At 41.8% G+C, this 26,659-nt stretch overlaps 1 protein-coding gene across 1 annotated transcript in view; it reads right to left on the reverse strand.

The window, feature by feature from the left end:
- Window positions 1–2,806: 2,806 nt before the first annotated feature.
- Window positions 2,807–26,659, reverse strand: part of KDM4C (lysine demethylase 4C) — a 443,969-nt gene continuing 420,116 nt past the window's right edge. The window contains exons 20-22 of the mRNA XM_056130576.1: window positions 13,004–13,123; window positions 8,511–8,603; window positions 2,807–3,911 (exon numbers count right to left, since the gene is read on the reverse strand). Of these exons, the coding sequence (XP_055986551.1) occupies window positions 3,735–3,911; window positions 8,511–8,603; window positions 13,004–13,123 (390 nt within the window). The 3' untranslated portion in view covers window positions 2,807–3,734. The remainder of the gene's footprint in view (window positions 3,912–8,510; window positions 8,604–13,003; window positions 13,124–26,659) is intronic.

Genomic DNA, 26,659 nt, shown 5'->3' on the forward strand with positions numbered 1-26,659 from the left:
TTCTCCAGCTTCTTGAGGTCCCAGATTAAAATCTATTTCAGTGTCCCAATCATTGATTAATTTTACAGATAGTTCTGTTAGAACCATCACAATCAAAATAAAGAATATTTCAATCAATCCCCAAAAGCTTCTTCCCTGTGTTGACAATCTTTGTGCCCTCCACTGCTCCTTCAGCCCTAAGTTCTTGGCAACCACTGATATCTTCCGTTCCTATAAGTTCTGCTTTGTCAGGAAGTGAAGTCACATACTTCTGCCAGTGAAGATGAGCCCTTCCTTACTCATATCTGCTAACTTAAGATTCTGAGGGTGTTTTGTTTGTTTGTTTGTTTAACGTAGAACCTATCATTTTATTAGGCCTGCATTAAACTGTTGGAATTGAGAACCAGACATTAATAAACCTTAAAATATAGATCCTGAAGCTTCCAATTTCTGACTTGTCTATTATTAATGCCTTTTGTTTAGGTCAGATTTAGGATTCTGTTCTTTTCCCTCTCTTGTGTTAAAATCCTTGAGTGGTTCAATCGTTATTTAACACTGCAGAACCTTGCCTCCCTCCATAAAAGAGGGGAATGAGGCTTACTTTTTGGAAGGTTACAGAAGATTAAAACTGCCAAGCATGCTTACACAGCTGGGTATACACAATAGATGCTCAATAATCTGTGGCTTCTCTTGATCAAGTTCCATTTCAAGGGGAAAAGCAGCTTCTGAGGATGGAGCATGACATTTCTGAATTGTCAGGCCACTTGCTGGAAACTATAGGTCCTTCTTCAGGGGCCAGAAATTGTTCTGCCGCCAGTCAGTGCTACAACATGTGGTCCCTGCCACATTTCCAAGGACCACACATCTGAATTCTCAGTTTGCAGTCCAATTGCGTCTTGCAACCAACCAATTACTTATATAATGAGAATGCCTTAGGATCTCTGATTAGGTTCATTTATGAGGGAAATTAATGTCTGAAATGCAGATTGTTTCATTTCGGCTCCCTTTTAAAGGCAAGAAATAAAGCAATGTTATCTTGCAGCATATACTCTCCCAATATGATTAGCCGTATCACTTCCAGGTCAGTTAAAGAAACAAGCTTTTCAGTCTCATTTCACACCAGATGGACACAGACAGTAGCAGATTTACTTCCTCCAAAATATGTTGGTATTCCGAATCTTCATATATTATTATTCAGTAGCAATTTATAATGTAGTCTGGGAAGCCATGATAGCTGATAGAAGAAACAATGGCTATTTCTTGTTTTTCTCTAGCAGACCTAAACAAAAGTAATGTAATGAAAATAGACTGACAAGAATTACACTGTTTTCATTTCAAACACACATAAAGAAATTAAAATGTGAAATATGCTGTGTTTTTACTAAATTCTCTGATCTCCAAAGAAACAGTGTACAAGAGAATTATATTAGAATTGTCATGCTAGCTTTTTTTTTTTAAATACTAGAAGGATTTTGACTGGTTTCATGCTACACACAGACACTAAAAATACAGATGGTGTAAGCCAAAGAAATTAAAATTACAATTGAGGTGTCATACAATAAGTAGAAAAGCTTTAATGGTCTCTCGGGGGAGAGAGCTAGTACGGATGCAGTGGAACATGGTGCCTTTCTCCAGGGTCAGAGTGCATTTGTGGCCGGCACTGTTTGCTAAGGCCACATCTACAGCTGGACTTGGTTAGAGGAACATTAGTTAAGTGAGACCATAAAAAACCCCAGCTGTATTTGAGATCACATAGGGCTGTTCACATTTTCTTCCTGTGGCCGTCAATCGGAAATCTTGCTGACAGGCAAACATGTACAGAACGAATGATCCTATTTAGATGAAGTCCTTTTAATGCCTTACACAGGTCTCCTTCCTGGGATAGTGTGGAAAGGACAGGTCAGTTCAATTCAAAACCCAGAGACAGAAAATGTAAGTTTGATGACTTGCTTAAATATCTGAGTAACTTAGAGAATGTGGCATGCTGACTGCCTGCAGAAATAAGAGTGATGGGCTCTTCCCGGCCCAGAGTTCAGCCATGAGGCATTCTGAAAACTGAGCACTCAACTAGGGAGCAGGCTGGAGAACTGCTTTAACCGGGTCACTGCAACAACCATCTCCGTTCTTCACTCCATATCCAGAAACTCTACTCTTTGCCATGAAACTTTGAAATGCCTTCTGATCTCTGGCTCTGTGCATGGGCCTGGGCTCTCTTTCTCTCCCATCTCTGCCCCTAATGTGAACTCACACAGCAGCCCACTGTGCCCTGTGGGATGAAGGGAGACACATCCGTGGGGCAGCTCTGTAAGCTGGTCCACGCTGACACCAGCGCACTGCCCAGCAACCCTGCAGCTTTGGAAAGCAAAGAAGTGCTTCTCTGTAGAGCCCCGGAGATTTTTCAGCAAGCTTGTTATGCAGCCTAATTGTGACCAAGGTTGGCTTGAGCATTACTGAAGATTGTGTGGATGTGGGCAAGCCTGTTCTCTGCTCCTCATCTACACAGAGTGAAGGGAGCGAAGAATCCATTCAACCCCTTCAAACTGAAGACCCGGAATCTGGGGTTAGAAGAGTTGGAGAATCGAGGAAATAGGTAGGTGTCCACCAGGCCTAAAAAGAAGCTGAGGAAAGTGCTTCTGCTGACAGACAGAGAGGTCATTATCCCTAGCGATACTGTCACAAATGTCTGGTGATGTTTCCAGTTAGATGAAAAGCCCGTGACTGAAAGAGGTCTGGAAAAATTGGGGCCCCCAGGATGGCTTGACAGCCAGCTCCCCAACAAAACTTGTTTTTCTAACAGTTTAAACCTAGACAAATCAACAAGACAGAATTGGAGCAAATGGAAATCTTTATTTTTAAACACTAGTACATTTTCAGGCGGGTTTAGAAAGGAAAAATTCTATTAGTTCAAAACTATGCATCAAAGCATATTTATTTAAACTCTAATTTTACAAACACATAATAAAAGGAACATATTTTATAAATATCTACTCAGAATATGTATTAGGAAAAGAAAGTGTTTAAAAATAACAGCCCCAGATCTCCCTCTTTAAATATATATAAAATTCCCATACAATTCATAAGAATTCTTTCTCAAGAGCCAAAAATTCCACACAGGCCAAACAACTCAGTTCTTGTCAGACACAATCAAAAGTAATAGGGATATAAAAAAATGTGAAAGTTCTGTACAAGGGAAATACAGATAGCACACGGGTAAATCTTATTACCATGCATGCCATTTGTGTTTTAAAAATGTTTTATAAAAACTGCCTTTTAAAATGAGTGAGAGTCCTTCCCTGACTGTGGAAAATATAGAAATGATTCCCCCCTTCCCACCATCCCAGAATCTGGGCTCTCGAGGCTGGGGTGGAGGGGCGAGAAGGCTCCCTGTGTTCCCTGACTCGGGGCCTGAGCCACACACCGGGCATGAACCCACCTTCTCTCAGGCAGTGACTTTTTTTTTTCTGGGTGGGTGATTCACTGTTATTTCCTTTACTTAGAAAAATTCTTTGGGATCCAAGAAGACAGTTGTTCCCAAGTGAGAGCAAGGCTAGAGAATGCCTTCTGATAGATGGAGCCAATTGTTAGCGCATGTGTACTATAAGGTCTTGGTCACCAAACTCTGGGAAGATGCATGTCCACTGTCAGAGATAAATCACATCACCCACCCCAGGCGAAACACACAGTCCAGCCCACAGGCTGTCCTGTCCTCTAGCGTCTTCCGGCACAAGCTACTCTGTGGTCTTTGGCAGTGTCTACTAGGGCCTCTTCACGCACTTCTTCTGGAAAGAGCTCTTCAGAAAAGTGCGGTACACCGGGTCATCCACATACTCGTTCTTAAACCTGGAGCTCAGCACTCGCTGCCTCTTTTTCTCCCCTTGGATTATGTCGGCTCCGTAGAATGTGTCCTCAAATCGCATATCAGAAGCTGTGGACTAGAAACAAGTTGGTGTTACACTACAGAGGAGCAGGGCTGTGGTCATTACAAGACTGGTCAATGACGGCATTCAGACACCAGCAGGAGGAAAGTTATCGAGGCTGCACAGATGCCCGAGGGGAGAGGGACACCCACAGAGATTCTGGACACGTCCTCCTCACCCTTTAGCCCACTTTGTTTGGCTCTCCATCATTCCTCCTCCCCCATATGATAGCTTTCCCCAAGTGATAACAGGAACAGAATCTTCTCATTTAAATCCTCCTCTCCATTTTCCCCTATCACCATGCCCAACCAAAGTAATTGATTTATCAACACTCATTTCTAATTCAGCCCTATTCCTACTGACAACTTTGGGCCTGGATTTCACTATTTCCTTAAAACCATTTTTGTCCAAATCCTGGTTGCTAATTCCTATGACACATTCCACCGTCAGCTTACTGCACCGCTCCATCACTAACTACTGCTGGAAACTTCCCTCTTTATGATTTTCTAAGTCTTTCCTCCTCCCTCATTTCCACCGCTGGCTGTTCACTGCTGAAGACTCAGAGTCTCTTTATCTTTCTTTAGGTTTTGGGTCACACAATATGTGAGGCTCAGGAGGCTACTCCCAGCTCAGTGCTCAGGGGGGCTGCCAACAGTGCTCAAACCTGGGCCTCCTACATGCAAAGCATGTTGTGTGTCAGCATGTTGAGCTCTTTGGCTCACCATCCCTTTGATGAACTATTTGTTCAACGCTGATGCACCGAGGGCTTTGTGTTTAGACTGTTCTCCATACAGGTCCTGGGCCCTTGGGTACACACTCAAGTCTTCTATTCTGAGGACATTCACTCAAATTGACCTCTTGCTCAGTTCAGATCTCCTTCTATACTCAGACCGACGTATCTATCTCCTAGAAACATTTCAGTATGATTCTCCTAGGGACTCTTTGAGCATTTCAGGCCTAAACTGAACTCAGTGCCACTGAGTTCACGCCATCACTGTCCTTTCTATGCTCCATAAGTGGTACCATCAACCTCATAAACTGTTATGCTGGTCAAAATGTGAGTCATCATAAACTTCCTTTTGTCCACTCCCTGTCCCAGAACTCTCCTACAATGGATCTCAGTTCTTTCTTCTTTATTCCTACTGATCCCATGGTGCAAGCCATTTTAAGTGCTACATAAGTGCTATATTATAAGTGCAATGTCCCTACTGTCACTGTTACTGTCCTCCCGTTGTTCATCCATTTGCTCGAATGGGCCCAGTAACATTGTGAGACTTGTTGTTACTGTGTTTGGCATATCGAATACATCACGGGTAGCTTGCCAGGCTTTGCCGTGCAGGCGAGATACTCTTGATAGCTTGCAGGGCTCTGAGAGGGGCTGACGAATCGAACTCAGGTCGACTGGGTCGGCTGTGTGCAAGGCAAACCCCTACCCACTGTGCTACTGCTCCCGCCCATCTTTTTTTTTCCTTTCAATTTTTGGGGCACACGAAGCAATGCTCAGTACTTATTCCCGGTTGTGTTCGGGGAACTGCATGCTGAAGATTGAACCAGTTTGGTTGCATTCAAGGCAAATGCCCTACACACTATACTGTATCTCCAGTCCTCTCAGTCCTTTTTCTATAGAACTACTAGAAGAAAGCTCCTTAAGAACATGCTGATTATGATTTGGACTCTTTCAGTAGCCTTATTATCTTTAGCATAACATCCACACTCCGTAGGCTGAGTTTGGCATAATTCTACTCCATGTCTTGAGGAGACAGAATAATTCCCAACCGCATTTTACTGTTTCTGTCCCATTGTCTTTAGATGTGCAATTCCTTTATGGAAGATATTCTTATCTTCCCCACCACACACAAACTTGAAGATATTTCCTTTGCATTATTCTAACACTCTACATATCCAACATAGTCACATTCAGCGTGGTGACAGAGATAAGGAGAAGGGGATCCATGAACCCCATCAGGGGGCATTTCTGATTTTATATGTGTTTCAAAACACCCAGCACTACTAACTGCTCACTAATAGATGAGTAAGAGAAAGGTGGGCTTTACTGAGTGGTACTAAGGTAAAATCTGCATTAGAGCAATATTTATTTTGCCTAATTTCTCACTATTTTGAATTCCCAAAAGCCTCCATCCCTCTAGGAGAGCCCAGCAAGCTACCTAGAGTATCCCGCCACACAGCAGAGCCTGGCAAGTATACCCGTAGCATACTCGATATGCCAAAAACAGTTACAATGATGGTCCTCATTCCCCTGACCCCGAAAGAGCCCCCAATATGCCATTGGGCTACACTAGCACGTGACAGGGATGAATGGAGTCGTTACTGGTGCCTGCTAGAGCAAATCGATGAACAAAGAGGTGATAGTGATAGTGATAGTGATTGAATCCCCAAATGCATTTCCAACTCATTTTCAGTGAGTTGGATCATTTGGGAAAATACCTGCACTGTGTATCCCACTATGTCACTGAGGCCACTTCCTATACAGTCTGAGTCTGGCTTTGAAGTCTGAAAACACTAGATGACTTGTGAAGAAGAGACAAATGACAGACAAAGCTTGAAAACTAAAACATGGACCCAAGAGCCCAGCCAAGACAGTAACACACATCCAGGGTCACAGACAACCTCCGTGGATTTTCCCCCGCTGCTGCCTAGTTTCACTTAGTGGGGAGAGGGAGGTGAGGGAATGTGAATGGGAAAGGCACCCCATGTCATTTAGAGAACACATCTTTATTTCATTCATTCTTGGTAAGATACTTGTTCTAAGTAATCTTTTCCTCTTACGAGTGCTAAAGTTATCAAAGGAGAAAAATAAAACACCTACGAAAGTGTTGCCACTATGTGAAAACAGCAAAAGTCAGACTCTCAAATACAATAAAACCGATTTGCCAGCAGCTCTAGTTAATTATGCACCGTTGCTATGGTTATTCCATTAGACAATAAAAGGTAATGGGGCTGTTTCTGAAGTTAGTGGCAAAAAAAAAAAAAATACTCAAAAAACCCACCACTTCAACACATCACTGCAGTGGACTGCTGATGTCTTTGAAAAATTACTCTCAGCGTGGGTCTGGGTGAGCAGAAGTCATTAAAACATGAAGACCTCCTTGGGGGGTTGCCAATCCTCTTCCCCTTAAAAGAAATAAATTTCTCTTATCATAAAATATCCTCATCAATGAATTTTTCCAATTATATTTGTTTCACCAACTAGGGGTAAAAAAGTCATAGTCTAACCAAGGACCTGAGGCTTCTATTCCAATCTGAAGGAAAACTGGTTTCCTAGGTAACAGAGGTGGTAAACTGGATTTAATGACTCTGAGTCTGTGTTTCTTAAGGTATTTTCCAATACACAGGCTCACCTGCTGTAGGTTATACTCAGAGAGTATGTGTACAATTTTTGTATTTTTTTCCAACTTTTTAAAAATGAAACTTTTAAAGAAATGAATCAGAATTAATTTAATTCACTTAGAATTTTCTTTTTAAAAAGGTTGAATGCTTAGAAAACTTTTTTAAAAAGTTGAATGCTTAGATAACTCAAGAGGGGGAAGGAGCAATAGCACAGCAGGTAGGGAGTTTGCCTTGCACGCGGCTGACCCGGGTTCGATTCCCAGCATCTCACATGGTCCCCTGAGCACCACCAAGAGTAATTCCTGAGTGCAGAGCCAGGAGTAACCCCTGTGCATCACCAGGTGTGACCCAAAAAAGAAAAAAAAAGAAAACTCAAGAGATGGGGATAAAGAGATAGTAAGGTGGGTAGGCGATTGCCTTGCATGGGGCCGACCTAGGTCTGATCCCTGTTGATCTACATGGTTCTCAAGCTGCACCAGGAGTGATTGCTGCGTGCAGACCTAGGAGTAAGCCTTGAGTACCAGGTGTGGCACAAAAAAAAAAAAGGGAAAATGAAAAGAAAACTCAAGAGTTATAAACAAATAAAGCCCCATGGGAAGGTATCCTGGTAGTGAAGCCAAATCTAATGGAGAACAAGGAGACTATGATTAAAGGAGGCTATTGAGAGCTTCCTTTTGATGTGATGATCAGCTAGCATTTGAAACTTGGTCACTCACAGGTCAGAAGATCAACTACTTAAGGGACTTTCAGGGAGCCAGTTTCTTCCTTCCCCCTTCTTCCCCCCACTATAGCTCTTTTGACTATCATCTAAAATAAAGGGAAAAAAGGCAGAGACTGTGGAAGACAGAAACAGGAAATGGGGTGGCCAGTCCTGGCATCTGAAAAAGGAAAGTTGTTCTCAAGAGATTCCCTGACCTAGAACAGATAAGTTATTCGGATTTTCTTTTAATGCTATTGTAGCCTTACGATAGGAATATTTGATTTTCTCGTTCCCCATTCTTTCTAATATGGCAAGTGGGTCATCTCCTTCTACATTTCTCACTGGCTGGGCAACAGTGTTCCAGTGCTTTTCTTGCCATTGCTGTTTTACTCTGGAGGACCTGCTTCCTCGAGGCGCCACTGAGAAGTGAAGTCACCCTCACCTCAGGATCTGAGAGAAAAGGCACTAAATACACAATCGAACATTTAAAGAAACCTACAGTTTGGAGAGATGGAGAGAATGAGGAAACCACGTGGGGATCCCAAGTGGCATTTTCCAGCACTTACAAAACGGGCTTTCACTCTCTTGGGTAACTCTTCATCTAAAGTATAGATGTCCTCTCTCTTCATTGCTATCTGAGATCCATCTTCAAATTCAACCTGGTGTTAAGGAAGAAATCATAACATACATTCAGAAACAAACAACAGTTGACATTTTCCCTCCAGAGTTCCATCCCACTACAGTGAAAAAAAGGGGAAAAAAAAAGAAAAAAGAATTCAAGCTGAACAAAGAAACTCACCAACAGTGAAGGAAGGAAGAAAAGCTCTTTCCCTTATCAAACTAGGAACAAAATATATGTTCAAACAGTGAAATTCTTGAAAATGAATGCCTTGGAACATGAGATATAAAAACTTCATGCCCCCAAAGCAAAAGCAAAAACAAAGAAAAGTAGCTGCTGCTTTAATGATAATTCAGAATGTGAGGCCGTGGCCAATTTAACAGTGGGCCTGTCAGTCCCATATTTCTGAGAGGCTCTGATAACATAAAAGGAAAAGACCACTACTCTTTGAGAAAGAAACGATGATGTACTTACCCTTGCATTTAATCCTACCAGATAAAATTTCTTACGTTCTTATAGTACTTGCTTCAATCAAATTAAATCAAACACGCTAGGAAAACCCCAGGTTCTCAACCTTGTAACATATAAACAATATCAATTGTGAAATACATTATCTAAAGTGAAGTACTGTAGCACTGTCCTCCCTCCATTCATTGATTTGCTCAGGCAGGCACCAGTAACGTCTCCACTGTGAGACTTGTTACTGTTTTTGGCATATCGTATATGCCACGGGGAGCTTGTCAGGCTCTTTCGTGTGAGTGGAATACTCTGGGGAGCTTGCTGGGCTCTCCGTGAGGGATGGAGGAATTGAACCCGGGTTGGCCGCACACAAGGCAAACACCCTACCTGCTGTGCTATCGCTCCAGCCCATCTAAAGAGAAACTGCTTAAAAGTTTATTTTCAAGCTAATGATATGGAAATAAATAATTTCGTAACTACTTTCCTTCCCTAACATTTTAGGAGGCTGGAGTGGAGGAGGGGTGGTGAGTACTCTGCCTGGCCTGTGGGTGTTGAGGGGCTCTGCCTGTCTCCAGGCTCAGGAGTGACCTCCTGGTGGGTGCTTGGGAAACCCTATGTGTTGCTGAAGATTCAAAACTAGGGCCATGGAAGTATCCTCATCCCTGCACTATCTCCCTGGACTCTTAGGAGGTTTTGTCAGAGAAAAAGTAAATGATATTAATAGTATCCTCGAATATCTGGGGAAATTCCTCAAAAGTCATATCCAAAGGTTCTTCGTCCCTTCCGTTTAAATTTAATCCCACATGAACTCTTCCAGGAGAAAACAGCAAAAGGGATGTGATGAGGGTAGAATTTCTAACAGGTTCAAACTGAACCACTTTTTGAAATCTCTAACTTGTATGGTTGCCTGAATACTTTAAAAAAAAAAAATAAAAATATGCTTGGTGGGCTGGCAAGATAGTACAGGTAGAAATATGCATACCGAGGCTGGAGCAATAGCACAGCGGGTAGGGCGTTTGCCTTGCACGCGTCCGACCCGGGTTCGATTCCCAGCATCCCATATGGTCCCCCAAGCACCACCAGGAGTAATTCCTGAGTGCAGAGCCAGGAGTAACCCCTGAGCATTGCTGGGTGTGACCCAAAAAGCAAAAAAAAAAAAAAGTATGCATACCTTGCATGCTGCTGACCTGGGTTCCATCCCAGCCACCCAGATGGTCCCCTGAGCCTCACCAGGAGTGATCCCTGTTCAGAATCAGGAGTAAGCTCTGAGTATAGCTGGGTGTGGCTTATTAAATGCCAAATAAATACAAACAAAAAAAAACAAGAACAAAACAACTTGATACTTCAAGTCAAAAGGGAAATTAAACCACCCAAGCATCTGCATAATGTTAATAAAAAATCTGCCGAATTTGAAAAAAAATGTTATAGAAAATATAAATATATTGTTAAACTTCTTATCATCCATCTACTGCTAATATCTTATTGCACTCAAACTGTAGGGGGGAGAGAGTAACAGGACTCAGATGGCTGATATGGGGAGGCTTTTTAATTTTTTCGCCTCTTTCTAGTATAACAGTTTCTTTAAAATTTAATTGGGTCATGGGGTCATCTCATTTACAATTTGATAGTAAGGTCATAACTGCCTGTGCTGACCTTAATTCCGTTTCAGATTTGAAAATGCTAAAAGAGAAAATCACAATTATAACACTAAATAAGAGCCTGGTGTAGAGATAATCATCGTGGTTTTCTAAGATGCTGGGATGGGGAACCTATTTTTCTGCTGAGCACGATTTGGATATTTATAACTTCGTACTGGGTCATACAATACAGACACACATTTCTGTCCCATCATGTACCAGGGCCAGATGAAATGATTCTGTGGGCCTTACACGGCTCACGGGGCAGATGTTTCCCATCCCGGGACTAAAGGGTCAGATGTTTCCCATCCCGGGACTAAAGGGTCTGCTGGAATATAGGACTTTTGGTGCTAGAGTCAGGGGCAAAGTTAGAGAAGGGCAAATCTAGTCCTTCCCTTTACCAGATGAAATAATTGGTTTATTTATTAATTTTTGATCTGGAGCCACTTCTAGCAGTGCTCAGGGATTATTCCAGTGGGGATCAAACATGGGTTGGCCACATGAAGGCAAGTGCCTAACCCGCTGTACTATCTCTCCAGCCTTGGACATGTATTCTTGAAAACAAATTACTGAATTCGCCGAACCTTTTTCCCCTCATTTGTAAAATAGGATTCAAATGACAAAAAGAGAAAAAAGTCTGCACAGACATAAAAAGAATGCATATACATACTTAGCACCATACTGAAGGATTTTAATTTGCATCTAGTTTTATAAATATCTCTGCTTGCTACTGAAAACTTAGACACAAAACACAAAAAGATCTCAAAAGGCCACTTAGTTTAATGAGTGATTTTAAACACCTTCTGCGTGAGAGACAATTTTAATATTAGTATTAACTTTTTCATTGAGTCTATAAATATTCTCATAGTTCTATGTTGAAAGGGCATCATAAATTCAACTGAAGTTCACACACTGATTACTAAAGCTGAGCCTGAATTTAACATGTTCTCATTATGATATACATAGCAAATAGTTTTACAACATGCATGAAACTTGTGCATTGTTTAATGAATACAATTATTTCACTTTGAATGAATGCTTTTCCCCCTAGGAATCCCTAATATATATTTATAAGGCTGCCCTTAGAATTTTGCCCAATTCTCAATATTCTGCCACAAGGGATCTCCAGCACCTATATGGTTAGAAATGATCTGACTCTGTTACTGAGTATTTTCACCAATACAAAGGGGAAGAGGAAATGGCCTTTATACTCTGTGTGTGTGTGTGTGTGTGTGTGTGTGTGTGGTGTGTGGTGTGTGTCTGTCTGTCTGTCTGTCTCTCTCTCTCACACACACACACACACATACACACACACAAAGAGCAAATGCTTTGCACACGCTCCACCTTCCCCCTTGAGTTTTTCTAAACCATGAAATACCTTCTCCCCTAAATTTTCTGTACTTCTTTGAACATTTTTAATTATATTGTGCTCCAGTTCTTGGTGCAATGACTTATAATGTACTCTTCCCTTTAAGCCCTTGCCCCTTATCAGTCTTTGAACAATTTCTCTGCTGAAATGGGCAGTCTTATCATTCTCAAGCTGTTTTTAACTCAACAGGTCCGGGCCTTCTTGGTTTTGGTTTTTTTTGTTTTCCATTTTCCTTCAATCTTCCTATTTTCACTTTACTGCTTAGCTGGAGAATGTGGATTTGAGCCATCATGTTGCTGAAAGTACTAAAATGCACCGGTTTAGGTAAGTTTGTGCCTTTTAAGAATCTTTCTAAAGGAATATAAAGGCACCTGTGCCATTCGTGTGATTTTCCTCGTTACAGCTTTATCATTCTTATGTCTGATAAGGATTTTTAAACTGAATATACATTTTAATCCATGAAATTTCACAGTTAGTAGGATGTCCAATTGGAAATTGTACTTTTCATAAAGCAAGCACTCCTTCGAGGGTAATTAGCTGGCTGTATCCATATCACTGCACATGTTTTAGGTTAGCTAAAATGCCCAGGGAGGGGCGTGTCTCACAGACAAAAGCCACCAACCCCAGGCTGTGGCCTGAGGAGCAGCAGTTATTGTCCTGGCTCATGGTGCAATAAACCAGCCAATTTGTCTCCGCCCATAAAAAGGAAACACAGGACAGCAGTCCACATTTGTTGTTTAACTTTACAGCCTAACCGTATTATTTAAAATGAAACCCTTCATCAAATTATATTAAGACTTTAGCAGTGCTGAACATGGTAGTAAAACTCCAATATTGGGGTCACAAGACACAATCTTCTTCTTTACAAAATTAGAGCTGCCTCAAAGTCGTGTTTTATTGATCAGCAGTACACGGCTTCTCTCTGCCCTCTGGCTTTCCCTGTCCTCTCAGCAAGCACACATTGGGCACACTCACCTGGTACATGTGGGCGACATTTGAGCCAAGATATTTTGCCCCGTACAGTTTCCCATCAGGCCACTTGACTTGAACAACTTCTCCCTCGGAGGGAGGGCCCAGCTTCACACAGTCTCGGCTCTGAGAAATAAGCAGAGAGAAGCTTTTCAAGGCGAGTGTTGAAGTGACTGCATTTAGAGCTTAGCGTCTGATGAACTTCTGGCAATTAAAAGGAGTTACTGCCTCTGTGTTTTGTAGATTATGATCTTGCCTGGGTGTTCTGTGGAAGAGATACGAGCCAGAGGAGTACTTAAAGATTTGGCTTAGATCATAAAGCTGCACAGGAATCACCATAATCCAGGCAAGATGAAACAGCGGCATTTAAATTTGGTATTTGACAAAGAATTGTTCAGAGGGTAACAGGTACATTGAGAAATGGCTACAATAGAGGAAAAGACCAACAAATGATTTTCGACACCTAATATATATATAAATTTGTAGCCACCACCATGCTGAGACCACTCTCCGCACGCATGAAGGTACCGGCAGGGGAACAAAGGCACGCGGGTCCCGGGGCTGAGATCTCCAAGCCTACTCGGATCGGGGCTGAGCATCCTCCACCCAGATCCTCCAAATTCCAGCAGGCGGGGGTCACACCCACCAACTGGCCCCCTGGCGTCGTGTAATCCCATCAACGGCCAAGACTCAGAGACTATAAAACCCAGCCTCCGGAAGCATGCGGCGCCCCGTGACATCTTATCATCTCATTCCTACTTTGGACAAACTGGCAAGCTACCAAATGTAACCTGCCCACACGGCAGAGTCTGGCAAACTCCCCGTGGCATACCCAATATGCCAAATGCCAGTAACAATGATGGCTCTCATTCTCCTAACTCTGAAAGAGCCTTGAATATGGCACTTTTTAAAAAATCGCAGGGCTAGGACGAAGGAGACATTACTGGGGCCTGCTCAAGGCAATCGACGAATAACAGGATGGTCGTGATTGTCGTGATCATTGGCAACAAAAGGCTTTAACATGGATCTCATTTAACTTTCATAATCATGACATTATTTAGTTAGCACTAATTGCCAAGGAAACTGAGTCTTTAAGAAGAATCCTTAAAGCTGTCAGGATCCTGAGGGAAAGGAAGTGAAAATGAGAGTAAGACCTGGGGACGCACAGATGGAACTAGGGGTGAAGAAGCTGAGTGGACGCAGAACCAGCAGACTTTGACAAAGCAGCAATGAAACAGGGGCGGTGACCACAGCCTGCAGGTGCAGATGGTGTTGTGCCTTTCTTAGGCGATCTCTTCTCATGAGCCCGTGCCCTCCCACACCAGGCACGCTTCTGCCAGCATCTCCCTTTCAATGACGGTCCAATTTCTTCCACATATCATGTCGGCACACATGACCAGTCTTCTTACTTCAGGTCTTCTACACAACACTTTCTTCTTCAAAGGCAATAATTCAAAGTAAACTCCCCAGTAATTAACCCTGAATAGTGCTTTTTAGGTTTTTATATTTCATGTGGGGGTTTGGTTGGGAGGGGGGGAGGTAGAAGGAGAAGATGAATATAAATTTTTCACAGACATAGTTTGTAAACTCTAAATACTTTGTAAACTCTTGAATGGATAGAAATGATAAAAATTTAATACAAAGACACAAAACGTTTGACTGGCAATGTTTTTGTATATTTACCAATTTACTAATACTGGCACTTTACTGATAAGAGCAATTTGATTGATATGTGCACTTGAGCAAACAATCTGTAAGTGCAGAATGGGCAATGTTCCATAGTTTAAATAGGAGGCAGGAAATCCACCATGTCAGAGGCATTTGGCATTATAAAGAAATGGTCATCATTCTTTGGGGTTGAGAATATACGTGAAAGTTCAGCCATTCATTTTTTTCCATCATGGTCTGTGCTTTAGAGAAATGGGTAGAGAACCAAAAGTATGTGCTCAGAGGCTCGTAAAACTGACAACCTACACTTAGCTTGGTCAAATGAAATTAAGTTTCTTGGCTTTATGATATTTGCTCAGGGTATGAAGAATTGAAAAGCTAAGCTGTAGGGGGATAGGGATATAGCTCAGGGGTAAAAAACTTACGTTCTATGTGTAAGGGCCTAGGTTCAGTTTCTAGTGCTTTCTTAGGAGATCTCTTCTTGTGAGCCTCTGCCCTCCCACACCAGGAATGCTTCTGCCAGCATCTCCCATTCAGTGACAACCAAAAAAACAGGCTGTGCCAAGAGCACTGGAAGGTGTAGTTTCTAAATTCATACTGGGCAGGTGTCCAGAATTCTAGGCTAGGAAACCACATGATCTCTGGTTAAATCTAAGCTGAAACCTGGATGCTCTGGTGACGATGATGAGGGACAGACAACTCTTCCATAAAGAGGACGCTCCACTCTGATAATGTACTAGTGTCCTCCAATTCCTTCATTCAGATATTGTTCCAAGAGCATAAGAAAGGACAAATTTATTATTGACATCTGAAGAAGTCTACAGTCCACCAACAATGCACAATGTTGGCAAGGCGAGGGTGAGTTCAGTCACACCTGGCAGTACTCAGGAGACTTTATGAGGTACCAGGGATTCAAGCTGGGGTCAAGTGCATGAAGGAGTGTACAGTCCACCAATACCAACAACGTACTGTGGTACCTAGCATTTCACAAATCCACAGGGACTCTGAGGGAAAGCGCACTGACGAGTCAGACTTCTAGCATGTTACTACTTATTGGGACTAGAGTGATAGTACAGTGGGTAAGGGTGTTTGCCTTGCAACCCAGGTCCAATTCCTGGCATCCCATATGGTCCCCTGAGCACTGCCAGAAGTAATTCCTGAGTGCAGAGCCAGGAGTAGCCCCTGAGCGTTGCCAGGTGTTACTCCTCCCCTCCAAAAGCAAAATAAATAAATAAAGTTACTATTTATTACGGCTTCTATTTTTTTCCTTAACAGAATAGTTAGGCATTTCTTTTGCCTGAGGGACACTATAAATCAATAAAGTGTGCTAATCTCTGGCTTAACTTCTTCCCTTTTTTCCCCCTTGAAGCTCCTCAGGAGCAGAGAGCAAAATTCTCTGTGCTTCTCCCAGAGAGGAGTTGGTAGGGTCTCACACCAGGAGGCCTGCCTGATTCTGAGGGGCAGAACTCGGAATTCTGAGTTTCCAAACACTGATGTTTGCCCTACTGACGCCAGGAGTGATCCTGAATTTCCAGCAGGCTGGAGTTGCTCCAACCGAGGGGACTGGGAACGGGGAGAGAGAAACCAATTCAAATAAATAAGTCAAAATTCGAGGGAAAATGTTTCAGTTTGATTTCTCAGTTTTTCAGTCTTCAGAACTGTTTCACCCACCACCCTTTTAATTGTAGAAGGAAAAATGGCCAACAGCAGAATAACACAACACTGTTCTGGAAAACCCACTCTCCACCTCCACTTGCACCCCAGGAGGCATTACTCTTGGCCAGGACTGCTTTCTTTTCTCTTCCTAGGGCATTTATTTAGAATTAAAAATATTCTTGTCTTTAATTTTATTTAGTATCATTTACATGCCAAATAGAATTAAGGGAGCGTATGGTAAAATATGAATAAGTTGATTTCTCTAACATCTTGTTTCTTCCATAGAGAAATGGTTACAATTTATCTGGTCTATCGAACTTTGAGTTTTCTAGAAATTTCTCCAAATACATGGGAGTACCAAGTATTTAAGAAGGAATGGTACTTAAATAAAAAGTTGACGAGTTGGATATTTGGCATCCCTACCGAGAGTATTCGATATGCCAGACACAGTAACAACAAAGTCTCCAATGGAGACGTTACTGGGCCTGCTTGAGCAAATCAACGATCAACAGGAGGGCCTTTACCTTTACCTTAATCCTACCAAAGCAGAATGATCACAAACCACCTGTCTAACACCTACTTACTGACCTCTTGTGGGAGACACTAGAGAGGTCAACATGTCCAGCCCCACAGCTAGACAGAGAATGGCACCTTGTCCATTCTTAGAAGCATATCATCTACAATTCCTTGGGGGTCTTGAGAGAAGGGTGGGAGCAGGGAGACTCGGGCATCTTGCAAAGGCTGAAATCTAAGCGAAGTGTGTGAGCTCTGGTCCCTGTGAGTACTTTAACCTTTAAGTAGAACATACATTTTGTTTGATTTTAGATTGGGTTTCTGTGAAAAAGTTGTGGGGGAAAATGAAGAAGAAGATGAGGAGGAGGAGGAGGAGGAGGAGGAGGAGGAGGAGGAGGAAAACAACAACAAAGTTGCTGTGGTACGTATACATAGTCGTGCATATACTTCGCAACAAGAAAAGAGGAAGACTTGCTTTTTTCTAAAACCTAGGTGGGAGTCACGCCAAGGAATTAGGAGAGAAGGTCCAGGGATAAAGGGCCTGGGCTAAAGCACTTGCTTTGCACGGGTGAGATTCTGGTGTAGGCTCCTGGCACCACAAAATAAACAATGAGGAGAAAGACAAATACTGAATGTTCTCACTGATAGGAAGCATATAAAGAAGCAAAGCAAAAATGTTCCATGGGAAGGCAAAAGCCCTGTGGACTCTTGAGAGCAGAATGAGGTCACATGAGAGTGGAGGAAGTTGAAAGGAAGGGCCTTCCAGACAGTGGTACGGGGTTACTGGCATTTTAACAATGTGGTGGTGTGGTAACACTGTACCCCTATAACATCTAAAAATTAACACGCCTATAAACAAATTTAACTCAATATGCTAGCAATTAAAGCGTAAGTTTCAAATATATCTATGTATGTGTGAAAGAAAACATCTGCAAATGAGGGTTTGCGATAAGCAATACCTTAATTAAGTTGAAAGGTGTTCAGCTCACCCCCATGTCCTGGGGCTGTGTGTGAGGAATCAGACAAGAGAATGTAACCTACTACTTGGAGTGTGGGTCCGACACTGAGAGCACACATTTAAAAATGAAGATTCCAGCCCCTCTCCCTCTGTAGTTTTAAGTGATGGGGTGATTTTTTTTTTAAGCACTCTAGAATTTGAGATCTATTGTACTAACGGATGTAGCAAAGCTAAAGAGGTCTTCCCTAATGCAGTTCTTAGTGTACTGCTGGAGCAGTAAACACCTTTGCTAGAAAATTACATGCATTAAAAACGTGGGCTAATGCATTTTTCTTAGTTGCTATCTAGACCTTCGGAAGTATTTGCCTTCACCTGACATAAATAGTTTTGCCATTTGCTGTACTGCCTCCAGCAGTGTGTAAACTCCCTTAAAAATTGCCAGGGCTCTGTCTGAAGGGACACTGATCTCTGAAGCTTCCAGTAAGCCTATAGCTAGAGTACTCAACAGATGATGTGAAAATTAAAGACAGAAATGATAATCACAGTCAAGAAATAATAATCACAGTCAAGACTCTGGGCTATGGTTATAAGTGTGTTATCAACCCTGGCCAGTATTCTGTCTCACCCCAAAAATTTTCTTCTACCAGTAAGAGAGAAAAGTCCAACTACCATTTTATTACTTGAATTCTGAAGGCACTGTGTGATTGGAACTCATACTGGGCCCTTACAAGGGACAGCCACACAAGAAATTGTCCTTTGGAGAATCATCACCTGCGCACTAGGGGAAATGTTTCAGTTTGATTTCTCATTTTTTCAGTCTTCATAACTGTCTCACCCATCACCCTTTTAATTGTAGAAGAAAAATAGCCAACAATAATAAAACACTGTTCTGAGAAACCCACCCCCCCACCTCCACTGGCATCCCAGGAGGCATTTTAATTCCTGGCAGGAATTCAAAAGACTGATTGTTAGTCCTGTACTTAAGCATACCATCTTTCAGTCATTAGTTTGGCTGCCTAGCATCTGAACTCCAACCTATTTTCTGCTGTTTGACTTTCGGAGGAGGAGTACCCTCCATTCAGTCATCAGGTCTCTGGGCCCCTCTGGCGATTCTTAGCCAGAGGGTAAGAATGGTGGTTCCATGGGCTGGTGGTTCCATGCCAAGGCCCTTTCACCAAGTTGAAAAGAATCTTTCCATTTACTGATGAAAACCAGAGGGCTTCCTAGTCATTCATTCAAAAGGTTTAGGAGAAAAACCATTCCTCAACCAGAACATGCTGTGATATAAACGAGTCACTGCTCTGCCTTACATGATTTTCAAGTGTCCCTAAGTTTTCAAAATATGACACTGTCTGGAGATTCACTCTGGTTACAGATATCTCTACCCAAATGTCTCCTGGGCTACAGAGACAAGTCGCCGAGCATCATGGGGTCTTTAACATAGTATGTCGATCTCTCAGGGATTGAAAGAAAATTCCCTGCCACTACCACCACCAATAATAGCTACCGCCATAGTCACAAGCCATATTACACCTGCATGTTTATTACGGGTTGGTCCCCACACTGACTGCTCTATTCCTTCTACTTCAATGATTCCAACAAAAATTCTCCATCTTATGAGTAAGGATAACTGGTGTCAACTGCCTTACTAGGTGGCACTGTAAACCAAGGACATGCACTAGGTCTGGTCTGTTACACATGCAGTTTTCCCAGTATGAAGTGACAGCTGACACAGATTCTAAGCAGTGTTCCTGCGTCTTCCTCCTGGCTTTCCTGCAGACACTCCTGCGGGAGTACCCAGGGCTAATCACTCCTCATACATAAATACTGGTGGGATACACCTCCACCCACAGAGGACAGAACTTTCACCCTTTCATTCCACTCATTGGCCAAAACTGAACAATACATGAGTGACAAAATAATTGATTGCATCAATAAATCCCATGCCCCACTAAAAGACAGGCATGAGGTGACTTTCTCAGTGGTTTCTAAATTTCAGTCCTAGACCAAAGACAAGAGGGGTGGAGAGATGCAGCAAGCACAATGAGGAGAGAGGCTGTTCCTTGCGCTGAGGTCCGAGCAGAGGCATTTGACTACTCCTGGTCTTTGCAGTCTCCTCCTGTTCTACCTGGTACTTTCTCCTGCCACAACCAGCACTGGGGTCCCCACATGGCATGTGGGGCACTACAGAGGCCCAAAGTAGTGCATATTGTCTGGCGTGTCATGGCCTGGCAGCTGAGAGGAGCTTGTAGGGGCAAGAGCTACTTTATCTCCTGATGAACTAGTTTCCTCGCCAATAACATGGACATTAGAACACAACCTGGCAGAGTTGTGGGGAGAAGGAGCGATCGTATATATTTAAGGAGAGAAGAATGGAGGCACATGGCTCAGTAACCAACAGCCGGCGAGTGTAAAGTAAACTGTGACTGGACTTACTTCATATCAATATGGACACTGAAGGATGGCCAGGCATAGATGAAAAATCATGTGGGTGAAAGGAGGTCTGTGAGATTGTGATGAAAGTTATCTGGAAATAGCACAGTTACAAAAGATCTGTGTAGCAAGCATGAGGCTGCAAGAGTCTAATCCCTGGTGTCACCCACATGGGCCAGCCATGGCCTCACTAGCTGTTTGGGATTCCCAGATCCACAGTAGAGGATGTGATTTCTGGCACACCACAGCAAGATTCGCATGGGTACTGCAACTAAAGTGTATAACCTTTGGTGAACACTACAGATAAAACTGTGGCGGCAAAAGGAGGATCACCTGGCCAAGGGTGTGTGTGACTCTGGGCTACCACCACCACAGCAACAATGAAAAGAGAAGGTGGAAAAATAGAAATAAAATGGTGAAAAAGAACAAACTGAGAAAGAAGGCAAGAACTACTCCCAAAGGGGTTGCGGTGTAGGCAGGAAAGTATCATTTCCTGTTCAGAAAAAGAAGTTGAGTGAATAACCAGCCCAACACAACACAACTGCTGTGTTGGGCTGGTTATTCACTCAACATAGAACTTTGGAGCATCTCTTGTGTTCTAGAAATAGTAGGACTAGCAGTGAGTAATACAGATAAAATTTTGGACCTTACCCAATTCAGAGTAGAAAAATGCAGGCATTAAATCCCCCCAAAATTGTTTTAAGTGTAAGAATTCCTACATCATGGAACTGCAATGTGAAGTGGAAGCATTTAATCGAGAGATTATGAACACACCATGTGGTGATTATATCCCAGAGAGCTTCAAGATGCCTCAAGAAATGGAAGAACAATAAGGAAATTTTGACTCAAGAACTTAAAAGAATCCAGATAAGGTGAACCAGAAAAACAGAATCATCATACAAAGAGTTCTTGGAAGGGTTCAGATCTCTGAAAAAAAAAAATCATAAACTTTTTTCCTGATTATAAAAATACAACGTACTCATATGGAAACTATAAGAAGGTAATAAAGTTGAAAATCATAATCACCTATGATTACACTCTCCACAGATAATCAGTAACACTTTGATGCACATCCTTTGAGGATTTTTCCTTTGCATATTTATTTTTTATACATAATTGGGATCAGACTGTATATACAATTTTGAGCCTGATTTTTCCATTTATTACTTTGTGCCATTAAGTATCCTTTGAAATATGATTTTTTAATAGCTGCATAAATAATTCATTCAATCTTCCTCCTAGCTGTATCGGTAATGTTCAATGGCCAGATGAAAGGAACAAAGAGTTGTTATATGTGCACGGTCAGATTAGGGGTCAGACACTGTGTTTTCACACTGCTGAGCAGAATTTTGAGTGAAATGTTGTCCCCAAAATTTCAGCCTATGAAAGTGTCCTGGAGCAGGCCTCCTTAAACATTTTCCACTTACCTAAGAAATGAAACACAAGCAAGAACTGCTAGAAAGACCTCCAATTCATGACATGACTGATTTTGAATTAATTTTTAGTCACCACAACAGCATCCTTTTACTGTTGCTAAGTTTTGCTTCCTTTGGTTTTGTTTGGGGGAGTGGGGAGTATACGTGTGTGTGTGTGTGTGTGTGTGTGTGTGTGTGTATGTGTGTGTGTGGGGAGGGGTGTCACATTACATCCAGTTGTGTTCAGGGCTTACTGGCTCTGCACTCAGACATCATTCCTGGTGGTGTTCAGAGAACCACATGTGGTTATGGGGATCAAACTAGGGTCAACCTTGCACAACCCAAGTAATTTAATCCTTGCACTACCTCTCTGATCTGTGTTGCCAAGTTTTTCTGAGACGACCCCGCATTCCCACCCCAATTCAGTTATGGGGCTCATAGTTTAAGTGTTTAAGGAGGTAGATCCAAGGGAAGGAACATTCTGAGACCACCAAGTCTTCATTAAATCCTATTCATCCTTTCATACATGAATGTATTAAGAAACTGAGGCAGGGGCTTGGGGGACAACAGGAGGTAAGGGGGTGGTTGGAGGGCTCCAGAAGAAAGGAAATACACACTTAGAGACAGTCTGTCCTACCTACACAGTGGCCCTGAACATGAGCCATGACTCAAGAAGCGCTGTTTTAACTTACTACTCAAAGAGCTAACTTGCAAAACAGGTTACACAAAAAAAGCAAAAAAAAAAAAAAAAAAAATAATAATAATGATAGACACAGGTTGCGTGGGTTTCAGCTGACTGCTGCAAAAAAGGCCTTTTACAAAACTTCTCTTACAGGTAGCAAAACTGCAAAAAAGACATGATGGTGTGTGAAAAGCTGTCAAGCATTAATTAGTAAAAAAAAGAAAAAAAAAGATTCTTTCTCTCCTAATAACATACACAAATGCTCCCCTCTCCCCTCCCCTATATTGTAATCTGAGTACCCAAACTAAAGGCTACTTTTCAAGTCCTGGTCTCCCTCAAGTAGATTTACCACACTGATCACACGGGTGCTGCCTGAGGTGTGCAAAGGGCAACATGTGTGTGTGAAAGAGAGGAGACGGCTTAAGGCTACCCCAGTGCTCCGTCAGAGATGATTAGAGAAAACCCATTGCTTTTCTTTGCCAGAATCAGGAGAGACCCGGAGGGGCCCGAGGCCACTCTCCCCGTTTAAACAGAGAGGCTAAGCAATGACATGACTTGCAAATTGTCACAGTTTGCCAAGAGCTAGCTATAATTTAATTTAACTTCCCATTTTAAAGCCAACAGTGCAAGATTTTGAGCAAATGAGTAACATCTGGAGAGAATTTTAAATAAGGGATTAAAAAGGGGAATCAGCAAGGGGCGAAGACAAATGAAAAGATTTATGAGAATATGACTTCTCAAAAGATGTCAGTTTATATTACATTAAATTCAGAATGGGGAGCGGGTGAGGAGAGAGTCCCGAGTTGCATATATGGTGCAAATGAAGAAATCCAGAATTTCCTTCAAGTTGAAAATGTGTCTACGCATAACAATAAAATGTGATCAAGTGCCCTTTCCATAGAAATGCTGCTTCTCTAGTAATAGGTCTTCCCTCTCATTTTCTTTTAGTTTACAATTAAAATTAATTAAAAAACACTATAGGCACTGTGGCTTCTAATATTGTTAGTGGTAAGAGTTTCGTGCACACAACGTTCCAACAATACACCCTCGAGTAGAGTCCCCACTTCCCTCTGCCATTGTCCCTACCTCTCACTCGTCCCCCTCACTGTACCCCCTCTTTGGTCTTCCCACCATGGTAATTTCATTTCTGCACACCAGGCCTCAGGTTCTGTTGCCTGTGGACATTTGTCATTTCCTTAGTCAGAAGGAAAGAGACAGATACAGAATGATACTCCTCATATGTGGAATATAAAGGAACAATGAACGGAAGTAACAAATGTCCTTTCAGATTTAATGCAAATGATACACTTAAACAATCAAGTTCATAACAGACTGTCTTAAGAAAAATGGGACACATATAATTACTACAAGCCTACTGCCACCAACACTAGTCACTCATAAATGGTAGACAGATAAATAGGGTGGGGAGAAGGCAACGAATCAACTATTTTCTCAACACCGTTACCCTTAAAGGAAAAATCAGAAATTTTAGAAACTTCCACAAGAATCTTTTATTGTCAAGGCTGTCAAATCCATTTTAATGTGAAATTAAGGCGAATCCTGCTATCTACAGGTTCTCAGACAAGAATGAAAATAATATGTAGATAACACACTACTGTCAGATTTATCCAAACAAGAGCTTTTAATCCAAAGGCTTAAAAATACATTAAAGGAGGCCAGTGCGTTTAGCTTTGCTGATCACACTCAAGCCTGGAATGCCTGTTTCGGAATAACATTGAGGATTATTTCTCTAATAGTCAATGGGTCTTTGAAGTAGGCACCTCTGTTCTTTTCACAATGGGTATCAATCTTTATTTCAAGCAGATTCTTGCTGATAACTGACTTGCTTAAAGAACACTGAGTAGTCGGTATTTCAATGATGATGTAACCTCTTTCAAAACCTCAAAAAATGCCTATGTAAGAAGACCCTGTTTGCTTTCCTAAAATGAGATAGCCAGTCTTGAATTAACACGGATTAGCATCAAATTGGTGTCTATGAACCAAAAATATGCCAAAGTGAAGAGAATTCCAGGGTACATGGAATTTCCTTCAGTCAGCTATGGGTATCTTATACAAAACACTGTGTACCTAGAATAATCAAAATTTAGGTGCCAACTCTCTCTATTACTGCTAATCACACACAGACTTTCTCTACCAAAGTAAGTCACTGAACCGTTCCTCTTAAAAATGTCACGTGAGGACTGGGGTGTGGCTCAATGCTCCAGTAGGTTCAATCCCCAGCATTCCAAAATAAGAAAGCTTTCAAATATGAGAGAAGTTCGCAACTCGGAAAGATCATGCAGCCCATCTCCTTCAGGACATGAGCACCTTCCTAGGACAAACAAGAGTTGTGTCACCTGATTCTGGTTTATGTGCAGGAGCCCTGGCCAAAAATGCACAACACCAAGGGCAAAGCTGTCAAAGTTCCAGGGCAAGCACACAGATCACAAGTACGGAAAACTTGGGAGGAGACGAAAATCAGGATAACAAACCCTAAAGAAGGCTACAGATTAATGAAAGTTGGAATAAACCATACAAAGAGGCAGAGTCTAAAACTGGGCAATTATACTCTATTTAAATTAGGTCAAGATGAAATCCCTATAATGGGGAAATAAGATTGGTTCATCATCAATTTTGGTGGTTATATTTGCATGCCAAAGACTTATGTGGCAAATACTCACTGTGTCATCAACTGGGTTAGAGCTAAGGGAACATTTTAGAGATGAAACTGAAGTGTCCAGTCCTGCTATTTCTGAAATATGGGATGTCTAGCCTCATTCTGCTGTATCGGGCTTTTCATTCAGCATCCTTATGGGTCTGTGGAGTGGGGATTAACACACAGACGCAGACACAGAGAACACCACCACTACTTGTGTTTTGCAAACCAGGGTTTATGGGATAGCCTTAAATGCAGTAATTGCTCTAGATGGAAAAACAGGTAAGAAGAGAAGAGAAGAAATCTCAAGATGGCCAAGTCTATATTCTAATGTTAGCTCTGGAACTTGGGTATCTTCCAATGTCCCTGTCTCACTGATGGATATCAATCACCCAGCATTTTGCTGCGACAGAACCCTCAGAGGTTTTTGATACCTCTTTCTCCCTGAACCTTAAGAGTAGTTAGTTCATCACTAAATTCTCTTGATTTTACTGGCTAACTGTATTTTACAGCCCTGCCACAAGTCCAAAATATGGTCCAAATTATATAAATTCTTCTCTGGTTTGTTACACAGCTCTCCTAATTGGTCACCAAGCATTCATTATGGCCTGTTCTCCATTTTAATTTCGCCAATGCCAAAGAAAATACTTCATAATGAATCTCTTCATATTAACTTCTGTTTAATACTAAGTTTAAATAGAACTTCATATCAAGTTAAATGTTATTTAAACTTAATAAATAAGTTTAACTTTTTAATTAAATAGTTAATCAGATAACTTCCTCTTAGAATAAAGACTCAGTCCTAATAACCTAAGACAGGGTCTTCAGGACCTAACCTTGTTTGGTCTTTCCCTCCTCTAATTTTGTCATCTATCTTTTCCAACAGATGTACTTGCCTTCTGTGCAAGTCTCTCAACATGCTGTGGCAGGAACTCTCTTCTGCATTATCTAGTTAATGTATTTCTGCAAGCTCTAGGTCAAACAACTAATCTCTTATCTATGTACAGTTTTTATTAGTCACATGATCTTACAACATTATATCCCCTACATTCTAGTTACCTCAATTTGTAGTACATTTTTTTAGTGTGCCTGTAATTTTACTTCCCCACAGGAATTTCTCAAATTTATTTGGCCTACCAATCCCTTTTCAAATAAACAAACAACACAACACAAAACAAAACAAAACAATTCAGTGACTACCCTGTAATTCACCTTCTTTAAGGGAATAAACAGAATGTTCCTTCCTAATGTACCTGAGATTACTGAACATGGACACATATGCACACACACACACGCACACACACACACGCGCACACACACACACACACACACACACACACACACACACACACACTTCACCAAAGCTTCCTGGGGGGAGGTATCTACCACCTTGGGAAACAATGCATTGAAATTAAACTCCTTGAGAATAAAATCATTTCAGGCCAATCAAAACAGCACTGACATATCACCCTTTACTTGTAGAAAAAGCTATTATCCCAAAGATAAGAAACAGTAAGGACAAGAGAGAAGGGGACACCTACACTCTGTGGTGGGAACACAAGCTGGTGTAGCCCTATCATAAAGGCCACTATGAAGAATATCAAACAATTCGAACAGAAATTTTATATTATTTAGTTACCATGATTCTGGGTACTTACCCAATACAAAAAAACTAAATAAA

The sequence above is a fragment of the Sorex fumeus genome, unplaced genomic scaffold (assembly GCF_029834395.1).
Source record: "Sorex fumeus unplaced genomic scaffold, SorFum_2.1 ptg000079l, whole genome shotgun sequence".
NCBI lineage: Eukaryota > Metazoa > Chordata > Mammalia > Eulipotyphla > Soricidae > Sorex > Sorex fumeus.